Source organism: Elephantulus edwardii, unplaced genomic scaffold, assembly GCF_000299155.1.
Source record: "Elephantulus edwardii isolate Elephantulus edwardi_28Jun2011 unplaced genomic scaffold, EleEdw1.0 scaffold00061, whole genome shotgun sequence".
NCBI classification, from domain to species: Eukaryota; Metazoa; Chordata; class Mammalia; order Macroscelidea; family Macroscelididae; genus Elephantulus; species Elephantulus edwardii.
This window is the reverse complement of record NW_006399811.1, coordinates 10,824,694-10,843,895: the sequence shown is the minus strand read 5'-3', so window position 1 is coordinate 10,843,895 and position 19,202 is coordinate 10,824,694. Positions and strand designations below refer to the sequence as shown.

At 51.1% G+C, this 19,202-nt stretch overlaps 1 protein-coding gene across 1 annotated transcript in view; it reads right to left on the bottom strand.

Moving 5' to 3' along the window:
* The window catches only part of KIAA1614 (KIAA1614 ortholog), a 43,358-nt gene continuing 24,156 nt past the window's right edge, over positions 1-19,202 (bottom strand). The window contains exons 5-10 of the mRNA XM_006887776.1: positions 17,153-18,660; positions 14,562-14,718; positions 12,276-12,528; positions 7,202-7,329; positions 5,594-5,801; positions 1-363 (exon numbers count right to left, since the gene is read on the bottom strand). Of these exons, the coding sequence (XP_006887838.1) occupies positions 1-363; positions 5,594-5,801; positions 7,202-7,329; positions 12,276-12,528; positions 14,562-14,718; positions 17,153-18,660 (2,617 nt within the window). The remainder of the gene's footprint in view (positions 364-5,593; positions 5,802-7,201; positions 7,330-12,275; positions 12,529-14,561; positions 14,719-17,152; positions 18,661-19,202) is intronic.

Here is a 19,202-nt window from a genome sequence, read left to right as displayed (position 1 = left end):
TCATGTCTGGGGTCCGGGTCTCAGGGACCCCTCAGTGGGACGGGCCCCGGGGGCCTCGAGGTTGGTAGAAGCCGGCCTCTCATGATCACACAGGCAGCACAGGCCACTGAGTGAGGCTCTCTTTACGTCAGCGCTGGGAACCTCTCGCTCCCCTTGAACTGCTTTCACCTGAGAGTGCGGCAACAACACATTGCCTGACAGGAAGCTGAAGTGCCCGCCCTCAGCAGTAGCTGTGAGATCACAGGTACCTGGGGCATAGCGGTTTAGGGGGGACTGCTGGGAACGAGCTTTGTACTGCTGATGGCAATAGGCATAGAGGTAGCTCAGTGCAGCTTTAAACATGCTCTCAGGCCAGGCCTGGCCCTGGGTTAGCCATGGTCAACAAGAGCCCACACGAGCCTCTACTTCCTCTTCCTAATCAGGTTCCTTAGAAGAAAGGTGAACGGCACCTGGTTCCTCAATCTTTGGCTTCAAACTAGAACATCTCAATGTATCCATCCAGTGAGACATCATCTCTCCGACCCACCTTCTCCATGTGGCCTCCACTCACCCCACATGAGATTGGTTAAGCCCCGATCCTGGCCCCTGTGCAGACCCTGAGTGGTATAAATGGTTACTGAGCTGCAAAGGGAAAGATAGTAGGGTTAAGTCCACCAAGATGCCCCTCAGAAGAAACGCCAGGCAAGCTACTTTTCAAAAACCAGCCACTGAAAACTCTATTTGGTTCAGTCATACTCTGATGCACGTGGGATGTGATGAGTCGTGTGTGTGTGTGTGTGTCTTTGTGTCTTTGCATGGCACCTTGGAAGGTGCACTGATAACCACCTTTGCTCAGGCATGAGGATTTGAGCTCTGGTTTACAAATCCAGTCTTTATGCAATCTTTATCTTCCTCCTGCTGCGAGGTCTGTCTCCCACCTGAAACGTGATCTGTTGGCCTGTTGGCTGCACAAAGCTCCTCCCAGCCTTGCCCTCTTTATCTCTTCTACGTGGGTATTTTAACAGCTTCCCTACTTTGTTTAAGTGATAGAGGCTGAGGACAGACAGGGCAGGTGAAGAGGGACCAGCTTGAGCTTGGAAAAATGTCTAACATACAGGAGGGAGTGTGCACAGGGAGCAAGGCTGAGACCCCAAAGGACCCAGCCAGAGCTACAGCAGATGCTGATGGCACCCCCGCCATCTAGGGGAGACTCTGGGGCAGATTTTGCAAATTAGGTTAACATAACAAAGTGCACATATGGCAAAGTATGACAGAGACTGCCAGTATAGGCATTTATTGGCTGATGAAATGGCCTTTGTTTCATAGATATGTAATCTCTTTGCTGTATCCAATCAAGGCAGAAAGCAAAACCCTCTGATCTAACAGGCTTGTGCAGGATCAGAAATGGCAGCCAGAAACTTATGACGAGGCAGCTTGACACCGTAGTAAGGAGCAAACCCAGCCCCAGCTCACAGTCCCTCCGAGGCCCAGGAAGAGAAACCGCGAGTTGCTGGGGGACAGCCCACTGTGGCAAGAAGACAGCAGCACCTGCCAGGCTGGTGGGGAGACATGAATGACATCCAACAGCCAACAGCAGGAGTAGTGGAGGACAGGGCAGGGAAGAACTCATCATCCCAGGGGCAGCGCTGGTCAGGGGCGCCCTTGCCCCTCAGGGCTCCATGAGATGTGATGGGTGAGGGCCTTTGAAGGCCCCAAATGGACTTTAGCGGACTGGGAACACATGGTGCAATACCCTATGTGTATGATCTCATGAGCACCAATTGGTCCCCATCTAGGGTATAGCTCCCCAAATATTCACACTCTGTCTGAGGAGAGAAAGGTGCTAGGCCATTTCATAAGTACTTCTCTGAATGCTCTTCTGGCTCTTCCAATGAGATTTCACCACCCTCATTTTAGACTATAGAGAGCTGAGGCTCAGAGAGGGTAAGTAAGGGGAGCTCTGGTGGCCTAGTGGCAAGAAGCTGCACTGCAATCCCAGAGGAACACGGTTCGAATCCACCAGATGCTCTGCCGGAGAAGGAGGCGCAATATCCTCCTGTACCAGTCAGATCTGATTTGACGGTACACGCACACAAAATAATAAAAAATAAAAAAATTTAAAAAAAAGAGAGGGTAAGTAACCTGTGTGCTGGGGCACACAGCTGACCAGGAGAGGTGGTGGCATACAGACCACAGCCACTGTCTAACCCTAGGAATTTTACATTGCCTCTCAAGCTCATTGCCAGTGAGTCAGAACAGACTCACAGCTGATCCCCTAGTGGGCTTTCAGAAGCTATAAACTGCCTGGGAGGAGACTGTGCAACTTCCTCCCACAGAGCAGCTGGTGGATTCAAACCACCCACCTTTGAGCTGGCAGGGAAACTCCCTACTCAGCAGGTCTCCACAGCCCTCACTACTTCTCAGAAAGGCCTGTTTTCACCTCATCTGTCTTACAGAGGGAATGAATTCTGGTGGCCTAGTCTACGAGGAGGGGGGCGAGTTCCGGTGGCCTAGTGGTAAGAAGCTGCGCTCCAAGACTGAAGGCATGCAGTTCAAATCTCCCTCCATGTGATTAACTGCCCCTGGAGCGTCAGCCAAGTGTCGATTCTGACTTCACGGTCCACAACAACAACAAGTCTACTGGGAATGGAGTTCTGGGGGCCGAGGGGTAAGAAGTGATACTGCAATCCCAAGGGCACACAGTTTACAATCCCGAAAGTACACAGGATAAAGATAAGTGATCTCCTCTGGTGCAATTTACTAACTCTGCAAACCCGATGGACGAGCAGCTAGGAGTTGGAGCTGACTTGATGACACAGAACAACAACAGTCTATAAGGTTGCACTGCACTCGGAGGCTGTGTGTGGTGCGATGGGGTGACTGTACCAAATGTATTCCCCAGCCATCAGCTCTGACTTTCACCACATGGCGGTGTGGGAACCTGATACAGGGTGTGTACAAACGACTCATGATGACATTAGTCGGTTTTCCCATCCCAGCAGGTGTAGCAACAGAAGTTGGGAATCTCACAACCAACAAGAAAGAGAATACAGTGAGTGCGGTGAGTGTCCTTCAGGGCCAGAGGCCTGTGCCAGTCAGACTGGAAGAGAAGCCTCAGCAGAGAGCCAGAGACTGACACAAGACAGAGCTGACTGCTGCCCCCCAGATTCAGAGCTAGGGGCTTGCTGGAGGACCTGGTGGAGGAAACGCCGTCAGTGGCAGAAATAAGACAGCTTTGTAACACTGACCTAAACTGTGGTCCTGACGGTCGAAGAGCCTGGCATGCTTGAGAAGCTGTCCTGTTGCCAAAGTTAACAGTAACCAGTTAATTTCACTAATAAATCCCATAACCATGAGTATGGACCTATAAGAGCTGTGTGGCCATTGCAATGGATTTCAGACCCAACAATGGAGAGTTCGGGGTTGGTCAGAGCCCTGGTTTGGTGCTCAAGTTAAAAGAAGTAGGTGCAGGCATGTGGGGGGATGTCTGACCTCATAGGAACTGGTTTTGTGTTGTGGTTGTTGCTGACGGGGACTGTTCTGCTTTGTGAAGTTAACAGAGGTCAGATGTGGACATCCCCACACCACATCCACTCTTTCTTCTAAGAAAGAAGACAGCTCCTCTGAGGTGCTCTGGGGGTTCATATCCACCAGCGACTTCTCAGAGTAAAGATACGGAATCTTCTCCCATGTGATTTAAAGATTCTGAACAACCACCCACGTCCACCCCCAAGTCAAGAGTTTCCAGTTTGTTTGTTTGTTTGTATTTTGTCTTACAAGGTTGTCCTTGGTCAGAACCAACTCCATAGCAGTGGGGTGAGAAGTCACTGAGTGGTGTTGAGTGGACATGTTCAGCTGCTGACTGAAAGTCTAGAGGTTTGAATCCACCACCCAGAGGCACAGAGAGGCCTGGCAATCTAGTTCCAACAACAACCACCACTGGAAACTCTATGGAGCACAGTTCTACCCTGGCACGTGTGTGGCTGCCGTAAGGTGGAACGACTTGATGGCAAATGTTGATTTTTTAAAAGGAGAACAGAAGATAAAGGAGAGGCGGAGGAGCTCATAGCAGCGGCCCCTCTGGAGCTTGCTGAGGGCTGCAGCATGATCCACCAGTGAAATCTCCCATGAGGATGGGCATTTCTCTCAGCACCACCCATCCAAGGCCTGGAATGGGGAAATGCTTGTCCTCTCTCCCAGATACGCACATCTCCTCTGTCAGCAAACTGAGTCAAAGCTGCCGTCAAGGCCCAGCCTGACTCAAACCACTTCTCACCACCTCCACCGCCACCCCAGCCCAACCTGTCTCTCTGCTGCACCACAGCTTTAAAGCAGGTCTCCCTGATTCCACCTCTGCCCACCGACAGTTTATTTCCAACACAGCAGCCAATGAAATGGGCTGCTGGAAACGTTACCCAGAGTCCACCAGCCCTCTATTCCCACCCCACTCAGCATCACAGTTCAAGGCTCCCCACCAGTCTGTACGTCACGAGTTCAGCTCCCCCTGCCCCAGCCCACTGTCCAGTCCAAGCCCACCTCCTGGCAAGTCTTTGGATGGCCACTCTCATCTCTGCCCCTCAGGGCTTCACACTACTGCCCGCTCCACCTACAATGTTCTTTCCCCACATACTCACATGGCTCCAGCATGCTATCCTTTACATACACACACAGACATAGAAGACATTTAATATCTAAAAATCTGCATGTTTTATGCGAATAGAGAGTGGTGCTCGATAAATATTTACTGAAACAATGAGTGACAGAAAAGGTTAAAGAATGCACGTGGTACTCTGAAAATCCAACAGGAAACAGATTTTTCTACAAGCTCGGTAACTTTGACCAAGTATATCAGACGCTCAATGCCAGAGGCAGTTTCTGTGAATGTGACCTTCAGTCTGTGATCTTTCTGCCTCCTCCTGTCCCTTCCCCAGCAGACCTGTCCTCCTTTCACATTCATACAGGAAATGCCTTCAGAGTCCTGTGCTGGGAAGGATTCTGGGCAGCTCTGCCCTGAAAGGCTTGTTTCCCTCAGGACTGACCACAGCTCCAGGAAGGACAGCACACCGTGAAGAAAGACAGTCCCAGGTCCCCACCAACTCGGTCAGTGGTAGAATAAGATCAGCAGGCAGCCAGTGGGCAGGACCCACTGAACACAGCCCTTTAGCACTGGCCCTGGAACACACACCCCCCTCATGCCCAAACATGCCAATAGCTGGAGGAAGGGGACCATTTAAACACATCAACCACATCAAAGAGCACGGGAGGTGGCAAGCACACACGCTTTCCCTCTGACTTTCTTCTACAAAGAAGGCCTTCAAAATTCAGATTTCAAGGTAACATCAGACATCAGGGGGGCAAGTGAGTGCCAGCCTGCCAGCTCTGTGCACGCTGTTAAGCCATCTTCTCAGGGCTGCACTGGCATGGGGCCCTGGACGTCCAGCTCTCAAGGGGCCCTTGGTTCCTCAGAAAGAGCCGCTAAGGGGAGAATTCTAGTCCTGTGTCTGAGAGGCTCTCTGAATCTAGAGCTCCGGGGATAAAATATGGACCAGAAACAGCTTTTGACCACAAGCTTCTGGCATGGACTGTGGTCCACTAAGGCCCAGGGCTTTGAAACCCAGAAAGGGGAGTGAGGTATACCTGAGTCCGGTCGGCCATTCCCAGAGGCCACACAGAAACCAAAAGTGCCCTCCGGAGAGCGTTGTAGCTGCAGCTGGCTGGTGCCGTCTGGGTACACCTCCACCACACGTCCCACGGTGCGGGCCAGGCTGGGAGCGCTTACATCTTCCACGCTGAGGGCACGTCGGGGTGGGGTCTGGGCTGGCCTGGAAGGAAACAATACCTTTCCATTTCAGAGTCAAGCACGGGAGGCTGGGGCTACTGACCTCTATCAGCAAAAAGAGCCAAGATAAGCAGATCCCCACAGTTTTCCTCATGGCTATTGATGAAGAAAGTCACTCAAGCGCAAAGGTTTTTGTTTTAAAAGGTCAGGTTTACTGTTCCAATGAAGGCTGGTAAAACCCTTCAGAGAGGACCCTTAGTCATCCTTTGAAACTGGCACAAAACCTATTTCTATGTCCCAACTTTCATACACATAACAGGCAGGCCTATGAGAAGATCTTTAATACCAAGGACACACTCCTTAGAAAGACCAACCACGCAAGGTCAAAAGAGCAGCATTTGCCCAAGGATAACGCCCAGAAGGCAGAAAGAGGTAGAACAGCAGGATTAATGGAAATGAGAATCACAGGGAAGAACTAGGAGGAGTGTGCTCACATGGTGGGTATTGTAATTAATGTCATCAAACAAAATGTAAAAATGGTTGCATGAAAAACCATTTTGCTTTGTAAACTTAGATTAAAATCACAATTTTTTTTTTTTAAAAGAACAGTGGTTTTTAGGCTTCTGGGTACAAAGACCCCTCTGAGAATCTGATGAAATCTATCATGTCCAATTTCTGACAGTCCACCCACCTATGGTTCCTCAGTTCAGAGCAACTATCCTAAAGGTTTCCTTAGAGGTGGGCAGGGTCCCTGGTAAGAGCCTCTCTCAGACAGTCCCTCTTAGAGAGTCTTTAACTGGAGCAGTAGAGTAAGCACTGGGCAGAAAACAGAAAGGTCAGTAGTTTGAATCCACCTGCCATTCCATGGAAGAAAAAAGAGGTGGGTGGCTTCCTTAAAGATTTACAGTGCTGAACCGTACAAGGCAGTTTATCTCTGTCCTGTTGGGTCACTATGAGTCAAAATTGACTCCTCGGCAGTCAAAAGCTCCCTGGACATTACAGTTTCATGATGCCATTGGACATTAGAGGGAGAGTAGAGTTAGACCTGCCCAACTCTGGTCACCCAGAACCCCTTCTCAGGGCTGCAGCGGCACCAGACAGGGCCCTGGAGGCCAGGCTGCAGAGTCCTGGGGTGCTGTCCCTCCACACCTGTGTTCCCATCTCCTGATTTGTTAGGGGATCAGAATCCTTCCTGTAGGCAGGAAATCTTGCTTTCTCTCTTTTTAAAAATTAACACTTTATTGTGCTTTTGATGAAAATTTGCATAGCAAGTTAGGATCCCCTGAAACAATTTCCACACAAACTGTTCAATGACGCATTATTCATATGTCAAGGCCTTGCTTTCTCTGGTGGGGGTGGGGGTGCTGCTGAGCAGGGAGGAGTTAAAACCTACAGTTCACTGGCTCTGAGTTGATCCTCCAAATCACTTGTGGCCACTCTTACCTGCCAGTTGCATTGGGGTCCCCAGGCTCCCCTACCAAGTAGAGGCTGGAACGGTTCCCCTTGGAGCTCAGAAGAGAGTGGAGGTTCTGAAAGGAGGCAGCTTTCCGATGTTGGGGAGACGGTGACACCTAGTGGTGAAGAGCCAATATTGCAGGTGAGAAACCTACTTTTTCCATTTTTTTTTACACAAAGTTTTTATACATTGTTTTTCACACCAGATCTTTCCCGTTTCATGTACTCATCCCTCTCTCCACCCATAAAATTGTGCTACCCTATGATTAAGCCTCCCTGCCCCGATCCTCATACTCATTCTACAATAATGGCTTTATACAGTATTTGTCTTTATGAGACTTAGTTCACTCAGCATAATGTTCTCTAGTCCCTCCCATGTTAGGTAGTAATTTACAAAATCATTGCTCCAGTGTGCTGTGTAGTATTCCATCATGTGAACAGACCATAATTTCTCAATCCATTCCATTGTGGTTGGGCATTTGGGCTGCTTCCATGTTCTACTTTACCATGAACCTACCACATCAGTTGTGGTGGAGTTGATTCGGACTCTTGGTGAACCCATGCGTGTTGGAAGAGAACTGTGCTCCACAGAATTTTCAGTGGCTGACTTTTCAGAAGCGTGTCTGAGATCTTTCTTCTGAGATACATGAGGGTAGATCTGAACCTCCATGACCACGACAGGTTAGGGCCCAGGTCATGGTTACTGCACTACCTAAGGACTTCCCCATGAAACCAATGGTGTTAACTTCGTCAAGTATTCAACATAAATAACTACATGCAGAACGTTAGGCCTGGACAGGAGACCAGATCACATCTCACCAAATGCTCATTGCACCTTGCCTATTCCCTCATCCCACCCACCCATTCTCTAACTCTGCTACCCGAGTATTTCCCCCTCCCCTTCTGCAGTCACTTCTGCCCTCCCTGCCCTCATCTGAACAGTTAGTTACATGGGTCTTGTTCCAAGCCGTGAATTGCAGTCGCACACTGCCCTTGTGTTGGCTCTTCCCTTCCCCTTGACCTTGTATGTTGCCTGTACATGCTATTTCTGCTCTCCTCTGTTCCCCTCCCTCTCCAATTACCCTCCTGTCTTCACATTAGTAGTCTTACACAGTATCTGTCCTTTTGTGACTGAGTTATTCACTGAGCAGACTGTCCTCTAGCTGTCTCCTTGTGACTCTTTGATAATATAAATGCTGTTGTTGTGTACCACTGAGTCAGAACCCACTCACAACTGACCCTACAATGGAGGAGATGCTCAGCTTTCTCCACGGAGGAGCTGATGGATCAAAGCACATACATCTGAACTGGCAGCCTCGCCCTTTACTACTGAACCACCAGAGCTCCTTTATACTAAATATTGCAGCAACAAGCATGGTATGCATGCGCCAGTTTGTTCACAGCTTTTAGTTCTTTGGGATATATACCTAGTCACTGGATCAAATGGTTTTTCTATTCTCAACTTTCTAAGGAAGCACCAAACTGCTTTCCATAGTGGTTTACCGTTTCACATTCCCATCAGCAGTGTATGAGAGTCCAGTCTCTCTATACCTTTGCCAGCTTATGTGTTTGCCATCTTATTGTTGTTGTTTAGTGCTGTCAGGTATACCCACAGTGACCCTGTAACAAACTCGTACCACCCTCACCATCTCTGACACTCAAGCCCATTGCTGCAGTTACTGTATCAACACAACTGGTTGAGGGTCTTCCTTTCTTTTGTCGCTCCTCCACCTTCTCAAGCAAGATGTCCCTCTCCAAGAAATAGCCTCATCCAGCAAAGTGCACAAAGTATGTGGACAACGCTTCACCGTCTTTGCCTCCAAAGAGCATTGCTATTTTTACTGTGGTGAGATGCTAGTTTGTTGTGTTGCTTTGCGTCTAACAGCTAGTGATCTTAAGTATTTCTTCATGTGTCCAGTGGCCATCTGAATGTCTTCTTTGGTGCAGTGTACATTCCTGTCCACTACCCATTTTGTAATTGGATTGTTTGTCATTTTCTTGTTAAAGTTGGCGGAGGGTTCTATAAATTTGAGAGATGAGTCCCTTGTCAGATATGTCATTGTCAAATGGAAAGACTCACATATACTTTGGACGTGTTATCAGCAGAGACTAATCTCTGGAGAAGGGTACCATGCCTTGGTGAAGGAAGACCCTCAATGAAATGGACTGACACTGAGGATTCAAACAGCAATGGGTTCAAACATAGCAATGGCTGTGAGGATGGTGCAGGGGCAGACAGCCTCTCCTTCTGTTGTTCCCAGGCCCATTATGGTCCATAACTGACTTGATGGCACCCAGCAACAACATTCATTACAAATCCATGTCCTGCTCTGAAGGAGAGTTAAGGCATGCTATTCAGGAACTTAAGAAGGGGACTTGACCTTGTATGAACCTTGTTCAAGAAGGTTTCCTCAGAGAAATTATGTTTAATTCAGGTCTGAAGAACAAGTAGAAGTTTCCTAGAGAAGGGTGAGAGGAAGAGAAGGGAAGAGCCTTCCAGACACAAGTTTAAGGGCCTAAGGGAAAAGGCATCGCCCCCTAAAGTGTGCAGGAGGTAGCCAGTGCAGTCAGGATAGAGCGAGCGGGCTGTGAGAACAGGAGGCTGCCGCTCAGAAGGGCAAAGGGAGAACAGAGAGTCCTAGCAAAGCTTTCTGCACCTTCCCAGCAAGAATTTTCCAACATGACACTCTACCAGGCAGCGCTTCACCCCTGAGGTAAGTCATGAAGACTTCTGGGTGACAGATGGCTTTCTTCTTCTGTAAAGATTTCTTCCCACTGCTCAGTCCTCCCTAGACTCACCCCCACCCTTTCTCTGACAGTTTAGATGCCATCTCTGCACACTCGGCATAAACTGCTGATAAATCTCTCCACCTTGCTCACGGTGTTGTCACTGCCCTTGAGCTGTTTACACAGATAGAGGTTCTGATGGCAGGAAATCCAGGCACCAGGGCTAAATACACGATGGAGAGCAGAGTCACTGCACCTGTGATCTCAATGTTTTTGTTTGTCTTTCAATCATTAATTTGAGAAATATTTATTTAGTGCCCTAGTACCTCCATCACCAGCACCACTATGTACAGGGCCCAAGACCACCTGCCTGCTGCCAGTTCTCTTCCCAACTGCAGCCTGAAAGAGAAAAGTTCCAGTGCCCCCACCCACCCACCCTCTCCGGCCCCATTCTGCTCAGTGAAGGGGGGAGAGTAGAGAGGGATGGACAAAACTCAGTACGCAGACTGAATTGCATCCCCCTAAAATAGGTCTTGGAATCCTAACCTCTGTACCTTCAGAGGTAACCCATTTGGGAATAGACTTTTCTTTGTTATGTTAACAAGGACACATCACTTCTGAGTTATAAATATCTCAGGATAGACCTGAATATAAGCACAAATCAGGGAAGACAGGTGCCTCTGAAGGCTGCTGGGAAGCTGAATAAAGAGCTCTCCCACGGAGAGAGCCTTCACCTAGAACTGCTGCTCTCATTTCAGACTTATAGTCCTGGTGGCCTAGTGGGGGAGGTGTTGTGCTGCCAATCCAAAGGCAGGTGGTTCAAATCCACCAGCTGTTCTGTGGGAGAAAAATGAGCAATCTCTTCCTGCACAACTTATAGCCTCTGAAGACTCATTAGAGGGTCAGCTATGAGCTGGTTCTGACTTGATGGCAAGAAGAAATAGTCTTTGAAACAGTGAGAGAAGACGTTTCTGTTTTTTCAAAGCCTCCCATTTATAGTATTTCTGTTATAGCAGCACTAGGAAACTAACACAGCCTGGAAAAGCCTTTGGATAGAGCAGGGTTTGTCGGGACCTGGTTGAATGTGAAGGTTCTGCCCACACTCCTGCATGGGGAGGGAGAGCACTGGCCGCCTGCTCTGCATTCACTCCCTCCTTCAGTTACTCACTTGGCCTGAGTGTGTGCACTGGACCAGCCACCACACTAAGTGCTGGGGAGATACAGACCGAGCTGTCTTCACTCAGAGAATTCACACTCCACAGCTTTATGAAGGAGGGAAACACTGAGCAAGCTGGGAACACACAACAGAGGCCTCAACTCAGCCTGAACAAGGACTGGGAACAGCTTCTCGGGGAGCCAGTGCCGGCTGTGTTGATGGAGCAGACTGGAGCTGGTGGAGGCGGGCATAGCATGAGGCCTGGACACAGCTCCACCAGAGGTCAAGTGTAAGTGGAGTCAAGGGTGTTGAAAGAGGGGTGATGAGAGGTGAAAGCAGACAGAGCACAGAGCCCTGAGGCAACGCCAGTGGACTTGACTTGAGAGGACAGTAAGGGACCAAGGTGGTGCTCAGCAAGGGGACCAGGATCGGATGTACATATTAGAAAACCACTCTGGAAGCAGAGTGGGGAAGGCTCTCTGCAAAGCCTCAAGATAATAATAGTGAAGATTCCTGAGTGACAGAGCAGTGACCAGGAGTTGGGAGAGGAGGGGGGAGGGGAAAGGAGGAGGAAGGGGAAGCAGGAGCGGTGGGGAAGGGAGCCGAGGCTGGGCACCTTGGTGGTGGTTGGTAGGTGCCACCAAGTCAACTCTAACTCACAGAGTTCATAAGGCTACCCAGCGACCCTGCGAGTGGCAGCTATGAACCTGCCTTACCCTGTGCCATCCATGTGACACGCTCAAGGTCACTGTTCTAGTCAATGTGTCAATCCTGTCGAGAGGCTTCCTCTCTTTCTTCCTCTCTCTCCACCCTTCCTAGGATTATCACTGATTTTTGTTCAGCTTCTCAACCAGAGTGTGAAGGGGTGAGACAATGAAGTTATATGCTGCCTACTATGGAGGAAAGAAAATGAATGCTGAGCAGGGAAGCCCAACCTCAAGGGGAAATGGGCTCTCAGCAGCTCCCCGCTCCACCTTAGGGACCGAGGAAGCCATCCTTAGCGTTTACACTCCACACCTGTCACCAGTCTATACCGTCAGCCTCATACACCGTGGATGGGCTGTTAGAACCCAACAAATGCAGGGACTGACCGCTGGCCTCACATACTGGGCTGTTAGGACTCACCAAGTGCAGGGATTGAAACCTTGTACACCTTGAGGCTGGGCTGTTGGGACTCACCAAATGCAGGGATTGCAATGATGGGGCTCTTTTCAGTTTGGGGGTGCTGGTATGTGATGCCGGGCCGGGCGCAGGGTGCAGCTCCTCCACACTGTAGCTCCGGGACTTGCCCAGCTTGGGCCGGGTGCTGTGGCCCAGGGCCGAGAAGAACTTTTTCAGGCCCAGCGTAGAGGCAATGCCACTGCTCTTCTTGTTCTTTTCAGAAGGGGCAGCTGAGGTCGGGCTGGGTCCTGGACTGAGTCCCGGGCATGCTCTGAAACACAAGGGTGAACACTAGGTGGGCTGCGTGCACTTGGGGAGGGGGCAAAGGCAGACAGCACCGTCAGGGCTGCACAGAAAGAGCCACCAGGCAGCAGATAAAAGGCCAAGGGGCCTCATACTGGCTGCTCTGGGGTGGGGAGATTGTTAGGATTTTAGCTTTTAGTCACAGCTCAGACAAGACTCCTGACGTTACGTGCACTAAGGAATTTATTCACTCATTTATTCATTTGTCCATGCTTTCACTATTTACCCGAGGGCCTCCTATGTCTAGATCCCTAGGTGCTCAAGTAGTCTGCACTCAGCTATTAACATAAAGACTGTGGGTTTGAATCCACTCAGTGGTGCTGAGAAGCCAAGAAAACCACATGGAACTGTGTTACTCTAAAACCCATGGTCTATCAGGCAGCAGAAAAGACTTAATGACAGCAGAGTAAGTGATAACTAAGACCAGTTGGATCCAGGCTCTCAAGGATGTAAACAATGTACTAGCAAACCCAGGAAATAAACATCAGCTAGTGATGGGCACAGAGGGACTGGAGGTTTGCTTTAGCGTGGGTAGCCAAGGAAGGCTTCTCCAAGACGATACTGAAGGAGCCAGTCCCAATGGGGGCCTGAAGCTGAACAGGGGCTAAGGCATGACTGTGTGTGGGAGTGTGCTTGCTGGGAAGGGTACAGGGAGGGAAGTGATTTCTGTCTCGAACAGTTAAAAGTTCCACTTGGCCTCATAGAATTTAAGGCACCTAAACCTCCTCGACCAAAGAAACAAACTGGTATGTCTTGGAGAAGGTGCAGCCAGAGCGCTGCTTGGAGTCAAAGCTGATCGTTTCGACTCACATTCTTTACACATGTTGCTGAGGCTATTCCTTGGAGAGGGACTTCACGTCTGGGAGGGTGGAGGGACAGAGAAAGGGAAGAAGGCCCTCAATCAGGCGGACTGATACGGTGAATGCAGCAAAGAGCTCGAGTCAGAGACTGTGAGGATGGCTCAGGATAGGACAAGGTACAGATTGGAAAGGTGGAAGGTTTTACAGATTGGAAAAGTGAAAGAGAGAAAGACCCCTGCTGAGGTAGACTGACACGGTAACTACAGCAATGGGCGCAAGTGTTCGGGAGATGACGGGGTTCAGGTCGAGTTGTATTTGACTTGGCGCCCCGAACAACAACAAACGCAGCAGGGGTGGTAGGAGTGGTGCAGGGCTGGACGCTGTTGCGTTCTGTTGCACTAAGGTCACTAGGAGTTTGAGCCAGCTCACTGACACCTAACAACATCACATTGAGGAGACATGGAGGGTAAAGCACTTAGCTCCTGACAAGCCACTGAAGCCCACTCAGGGGCCACACAGGATAAAGACCTGGTGTGAGCATTCCAGACTAATCTACCCTATAGGAACAGTTCTATCACATGGTTGAAAGCCATGAGGAAACACGGACTAGACTGGACCCCACAATAAAAAGCAGGCACCCTAGTGGAGATGTTTAGGAAGCTGGGGCTCTGGAAGGTCGGGATCTTTGTGGACATGAAGCCAATGGCCCCGTGTAGTCACCGAGTCTCCACAGTGAGTAAGTGGAGAAGGGAAGGTCCAGACAGAGCACGAGGCTCGCGAAGGTGTTGAAGCCAAGTTGAAAGGGGCCTAGGACACGGACTCAGACCCTCAAAGCTGAATGAGACAATGGAAATGTGAATGCTGGGCTCTTTGCTCACCACGGACAGTCCAGAGGCAGCTGGGAGCCGTGTCAGAAGGCAACCCCACCTTGGGGTCCCCAGGACCAGGACTGCCTGATGCCCTGTGTCCCGGTGACCAGCAATGCCAGAGCCGGAGGCTGTCCAGTGAATGTGCAGTGACCGCACAATCCAGTGTAAGAGACAGAAAATGAATGGGAAAGCAGTATTGGGTGCCTGGCTTGGACATAAGCTTCTGGGGATTCGGGGCGAGGTGAGGCCAGTCACAGGACTACTCCAGGGAACTTTTTTCACTCTTTTCCTCACCCAATGTCCCTCTTTCCAGCTCCATGGCCAAAACTCACCCCAAAGGCATGCGCCCTCCAGATCTCAGCTCTGTCCTCCTGGCACTTCCTTCTGGAGCCCGGCTGGGATGTGGCTTCTCCGGTGCGAGGGGAAGGGTGGTACCCGAGGGGCTGATGGCGCCAACGACTGCTGGACCAGGAAAGTCCTGGCGTCCTCCTGCAACAGGCAGTGCATCACTCCTGTGCCGACCTGACCCATGCTCATAGGCACTGTGCTCCCAACAACTGAGGCAGGACAGCGAGAGGAAGAGGGAGGGACGCCAGAGTACAACACATAAGGCAGAAACTTTGGGAGCAGAAACTAGGTCTTTTCTATTCTATAACCCCATCAGCTAGCACAGTCCCTAGTACATAACAGACAATTAAATGTTTGTGAAGTGAATGTCATGTCCCTTCTCTACCAGGGGACATGCTGTTGTCGGGCACCACTCAGTAGGTTTCAATTCACATGACAACCCCCCCATATCACAGAAGAAAACTGTCCCATGCATCTGAGAGTGGGACAGTGAACAAAGGACAGAAGAGGAACTGTGCCTTTGAGCTGTAATGTTGGAAAAGAACACTGAACATCCCAAGGACAGCCAAGAGAACGAACAGATATGTCCTAGAGAAAGGGCAGCCAGAGTGCTCCTTGGAGGCAAAGATGTCAAAACCTCATCTCACACACTTTGGGCATGTCGCTGGGAGAGGCTATTCTTTGCCTGGACAGGTGGAAGGTCAACAAAAGAGACAAAGGCCCTTGACGAGATAGACTGACACAGTGATGGCAGCAACAGGTTTGACTCTATCAGAGCCGGTGAGGACGGCACAGGATAAGACAGGGTTCAGATCTGTCAGATCTGGTCAGGGTCGCTGTGAGTTGAACGGAACTTCATGGAACATAACAAGAGCAACAATCTTTATGAAGAAGATAATTTTGTCTTTCTCTCAAGGAATCGAAGGGTCAATTCAAGCTCCAACTTTTCAGTTAGCTTAACCAGCAGGCTTCAATGGCTCTCTGGTTAAGGGCAAAAAGTTTAATCTCTAGAAATAAAGATGCAATCTTGTTGGTTAGAATTTCTTACTGCTTTTATAATAGCCTCTACTTTGTAGCGTCAAGTGTGTGCTTGTAATGCAGAGACTATCCCATTTACTCACCAGCTGCCCTGATGGAGGAAGACAGGCAGACTCCTCCCATAAAGACGTACAGGTTCTGAAACCTGGTGGAGGGCTGCTGAGAGTTGGAACCAACCCACTGGCAGCAGGTGGACTCAGGATCTCACAGCTCAAGAGAGGAGGTGCCTCACTCTAAGCCAGGGGAGAACACAGCGCTCCTCCTCCTGAGTCAGACCTACTGCGCAGACTCCAGGTCTGGAAGAGAAGTTCTGTTCTGCCCAGAAAAGTCATGGGAATCTCTGAGGAGAAGCACTGCAGGAAGGGGTTAGGGGCAAGTCAGCAGTCAGCTGAAAAAGGGAGAGGACCCCCTTAGGTAAAGTGTTTCTTCATGGTGTGTGGAAACAAGAGAGGCAGAGAGAAAGGGCAAAAGGGTCTCTGTGTGGGGTGCAGGGGGTCATCACGGCCACCATCTCTCGGCTCCACGGAGTCCTCAACGTCTCCTGAGCCATTTAGCCCCAGGCCTGCCAGAGCTGCAGACACATTGAGATGAATATGCAGGGCAGCCCTTACATTTGGTCACCTTGGTCTAAAAGTGAGGGGCCAAGTTGGTTACCCGCAAGCACAGCACCAGGGACCCTGAGGCCACTGATGCTCAGGACAGGCCATAATCTGAGGACTCTTCCCAAGGGTAAAGAAGTGCTATCCTATGCCCTAAAGCAGCCTTGCCCGAGACCTGCCCACCAGTGAGGCCTAGCTGGGAAGGACGCAGGATCCAGACAGGCAGCCCAGCACACTTTGTAGGAGCTCTGTCCATCAGGCACTTGTCCTTTGGCTGGAATATTTGCCTGGTCTCCAAAGGTCGTTAGCACAGGACTGTTGCTGATTTAATCCATGATGCATTCTACCACAGCGCCTGCCAAGTACAGGTGCTTGATCAATGTCAAATGCATGAATGGAACCAAGATGTTGGAGAAAGGGCCTGGTCATGTGATTATTGGCAAATAACAAATCTTAAAGCTGCTGCTTTGTTCAGCTCTGCTCACAGTAAAAGTGTCTGAAAGCCCAGGCCTCACAGAGACACAGAGCTCAGAACTTTGTGCGCATCTCAGAGCGCCCAGCACTAACCATGCAGCACCACACCTTCCCCTGAGGCTCTGCATCTCCAAAGGGGAGCTGGTTAAACCCGCTTCCAGGTGAATTTGCATCTAACCCAGTCACCACCAGCTTCCCTCAACGCCTCTGGGGGCTCTGAGAAGCTCCACGAGGATGTCAAAGTGGTGTGTGGCTGATGGTATTTGACATATAAAAGGAAAGGAAGCAACCAGCATCACTGATCATATTCTCGAGAAACTGTGGAACAGCAGGGGTTTTACTGTGTATATATTAATAAATAAAATGTAAAAGGAAAGGAAGTGAAGACTCTGAGTCCCTAGTGCACCACAGACTCACCTGGGATCCTCTGCTCTGGCTGGGCACGAATCAAGGGCAATCCTTACCTCCTCCGCTGTCCTCCAGGAGCAGCTCTGGCGTCTGGCTGCAGGAATCCCTCTCCGCCCTGCCTTCAGGGGTGGCTTCTCTCCAGGGCTCCTGCATCCCCTGAGGCAAACTGTTGTTACAGTTGTTGGTGGACAGCACCCACAGTGGAGGCCTTACTTGGGGGCTGCAAGGCTGGGTCTGTGAGGAGGTGAGCTCGCAGGTCCTAGAAACCATGTGATGTGAAGGAGGCGAAGGAGTGTCCACAGAGTCTCCCTGGCCCCGTCGCTTGTGGGGTCCAGCTAAGGCTGCCTTCCTGTGAGGCACAGAGGAGGAGAAGGCTGTTTTCTTTGAAGAGGGAGGGGTCGGCACCCAGCCTTCCAAGGAGAAGGAAGTAGTTGGTGGCAGGGCTTGGTGAGCGGCAGGGGGCTCCGAGCGGCTCTGCTGTGGGGAGGGCATAGAAGGCCTGTCCACTGGCTGGTGGTTTTCTGTAACCTGGGCTTGCCGGTTTGGCTCCGATGGCCCAGACCTCGAGGATGAGGCCGTGGTAGAGGCTGCCCTGCAAGGAGCTCGGGAATCTGCCTGCTGAGCCCGCTGATTTCCCTGTGCTGGTTCACGCTGCCACTCCAGTGAAGTCCTCCTGGGTTCCGGAGCAGCAGGCTTGGGGCCACCACCTTCCCTGGGAAGCAGAGTCCCGGCTGGAGTGCACTGTCTGCCTTCTTTCCCCTCATCTCCAACCTCCACACGGTCAACCTTAGGCAGGTGACATGAGGCTTGTGGGCTGCAGGGCAGCTCCCCATTCCTGGGCCTCCGGGTTCGGCACCACGCCCTGCTGGGCTGGGAGGTCCCAGCCTCCTCGCTGTCCGTTCTGCAGCTGTCTGAGGTGTCCGTGCTGTCCAGGGCGGAGTCCACATCCTCTGGGCACAGGATGTCACCAATGTGCGTCTCTCGGACCCATGGCTCCCCCAGGAGCGCGAGAGGGGAGCTCAGGCTCTGAGAGCTTTGAGGGGGTTCTACCAGCAGTTCTTCCCCCCTGCAGGCTGCTTCTAGCTCCTGGAGGAGCCTGAGCTCTGGGGACTCCTCCCCTTCCTTAAGGCCTTGGGGCTCGATAGAGTTGCCACAGGCTCGGCACTTCCCCTGGCCCTGCGAAGGCTGTGGAGGACCCCAGGGGTGCAGCCTGCCCGCAGCAAGCTTGCGGAGTACCCCTTCCGTGGCCATGCTCCGCCTCACACCCCCATTGATGTAGTTGGTGAGGTCGGGCTTGGAGCGTAGGGGGCCCTGGTCCACCCCCTGCAGTACAGCGCTCCCAACATGGCGCTGACGCTGCTGTAGCCGCTCCAAGTATCGGGACTCGACGTCGCGGGCGGACTCATCCTCAAAGCGGACGTGGGACGACGGAGAGGTGCCCCGCTTCGGCCACAACCCACTGCTGGACTCCCCGCTTGAGGAGTCACTCAGGTTCCCATTTTGGAGGCTGTCTCTGCAAGAAAAGCTGACCCTCGGGTCCAGACCTGGGCTCCTCCGGTCATCTCTGAGGAAGACACAGAGAGAGATGACAGGCAGTTGATGGGAGATCCTCCCTGGGTAACCATCTCCTAATGCACTGTACTCACTGCAACACACAAAAATAACCCAGTTCGAGTTCCTGGGAGCCAGGCAGCAACCAGAGTAGCTCACGAGCCCACTGTGGCCTTGAGGTGCAGCATTCAACAGAACAGCACTGCCTTCTTTGTTAGGGTGTTGCTTTGGGGGCCTCTGCTGCCTATGACACTAGATGCTCACATACCTATAAATGCAACAGGCAAAGCAGGGACCTGCAAGTGTCACTACTCCTGACTGCACCTGGAGCTCCCCTGATGAACACTGCTTGAGGAGGAATTTTCCTTAAAAAGGACTACCTTTAAGCAGGTGAGTTCTGGTGGCCTAGTGGTAAGGAGTTGCACTGCCAACCCCGAGGCATGTGGTTTAATCCACCAGCAACTCTGCAGGACAAGGACCGGCAACCCCCTCCAGTGGGATTTACAGCCTCTGAAAACCCGCCGGAGAGTCAGCTATGAGTTGGTTTCAACTCAA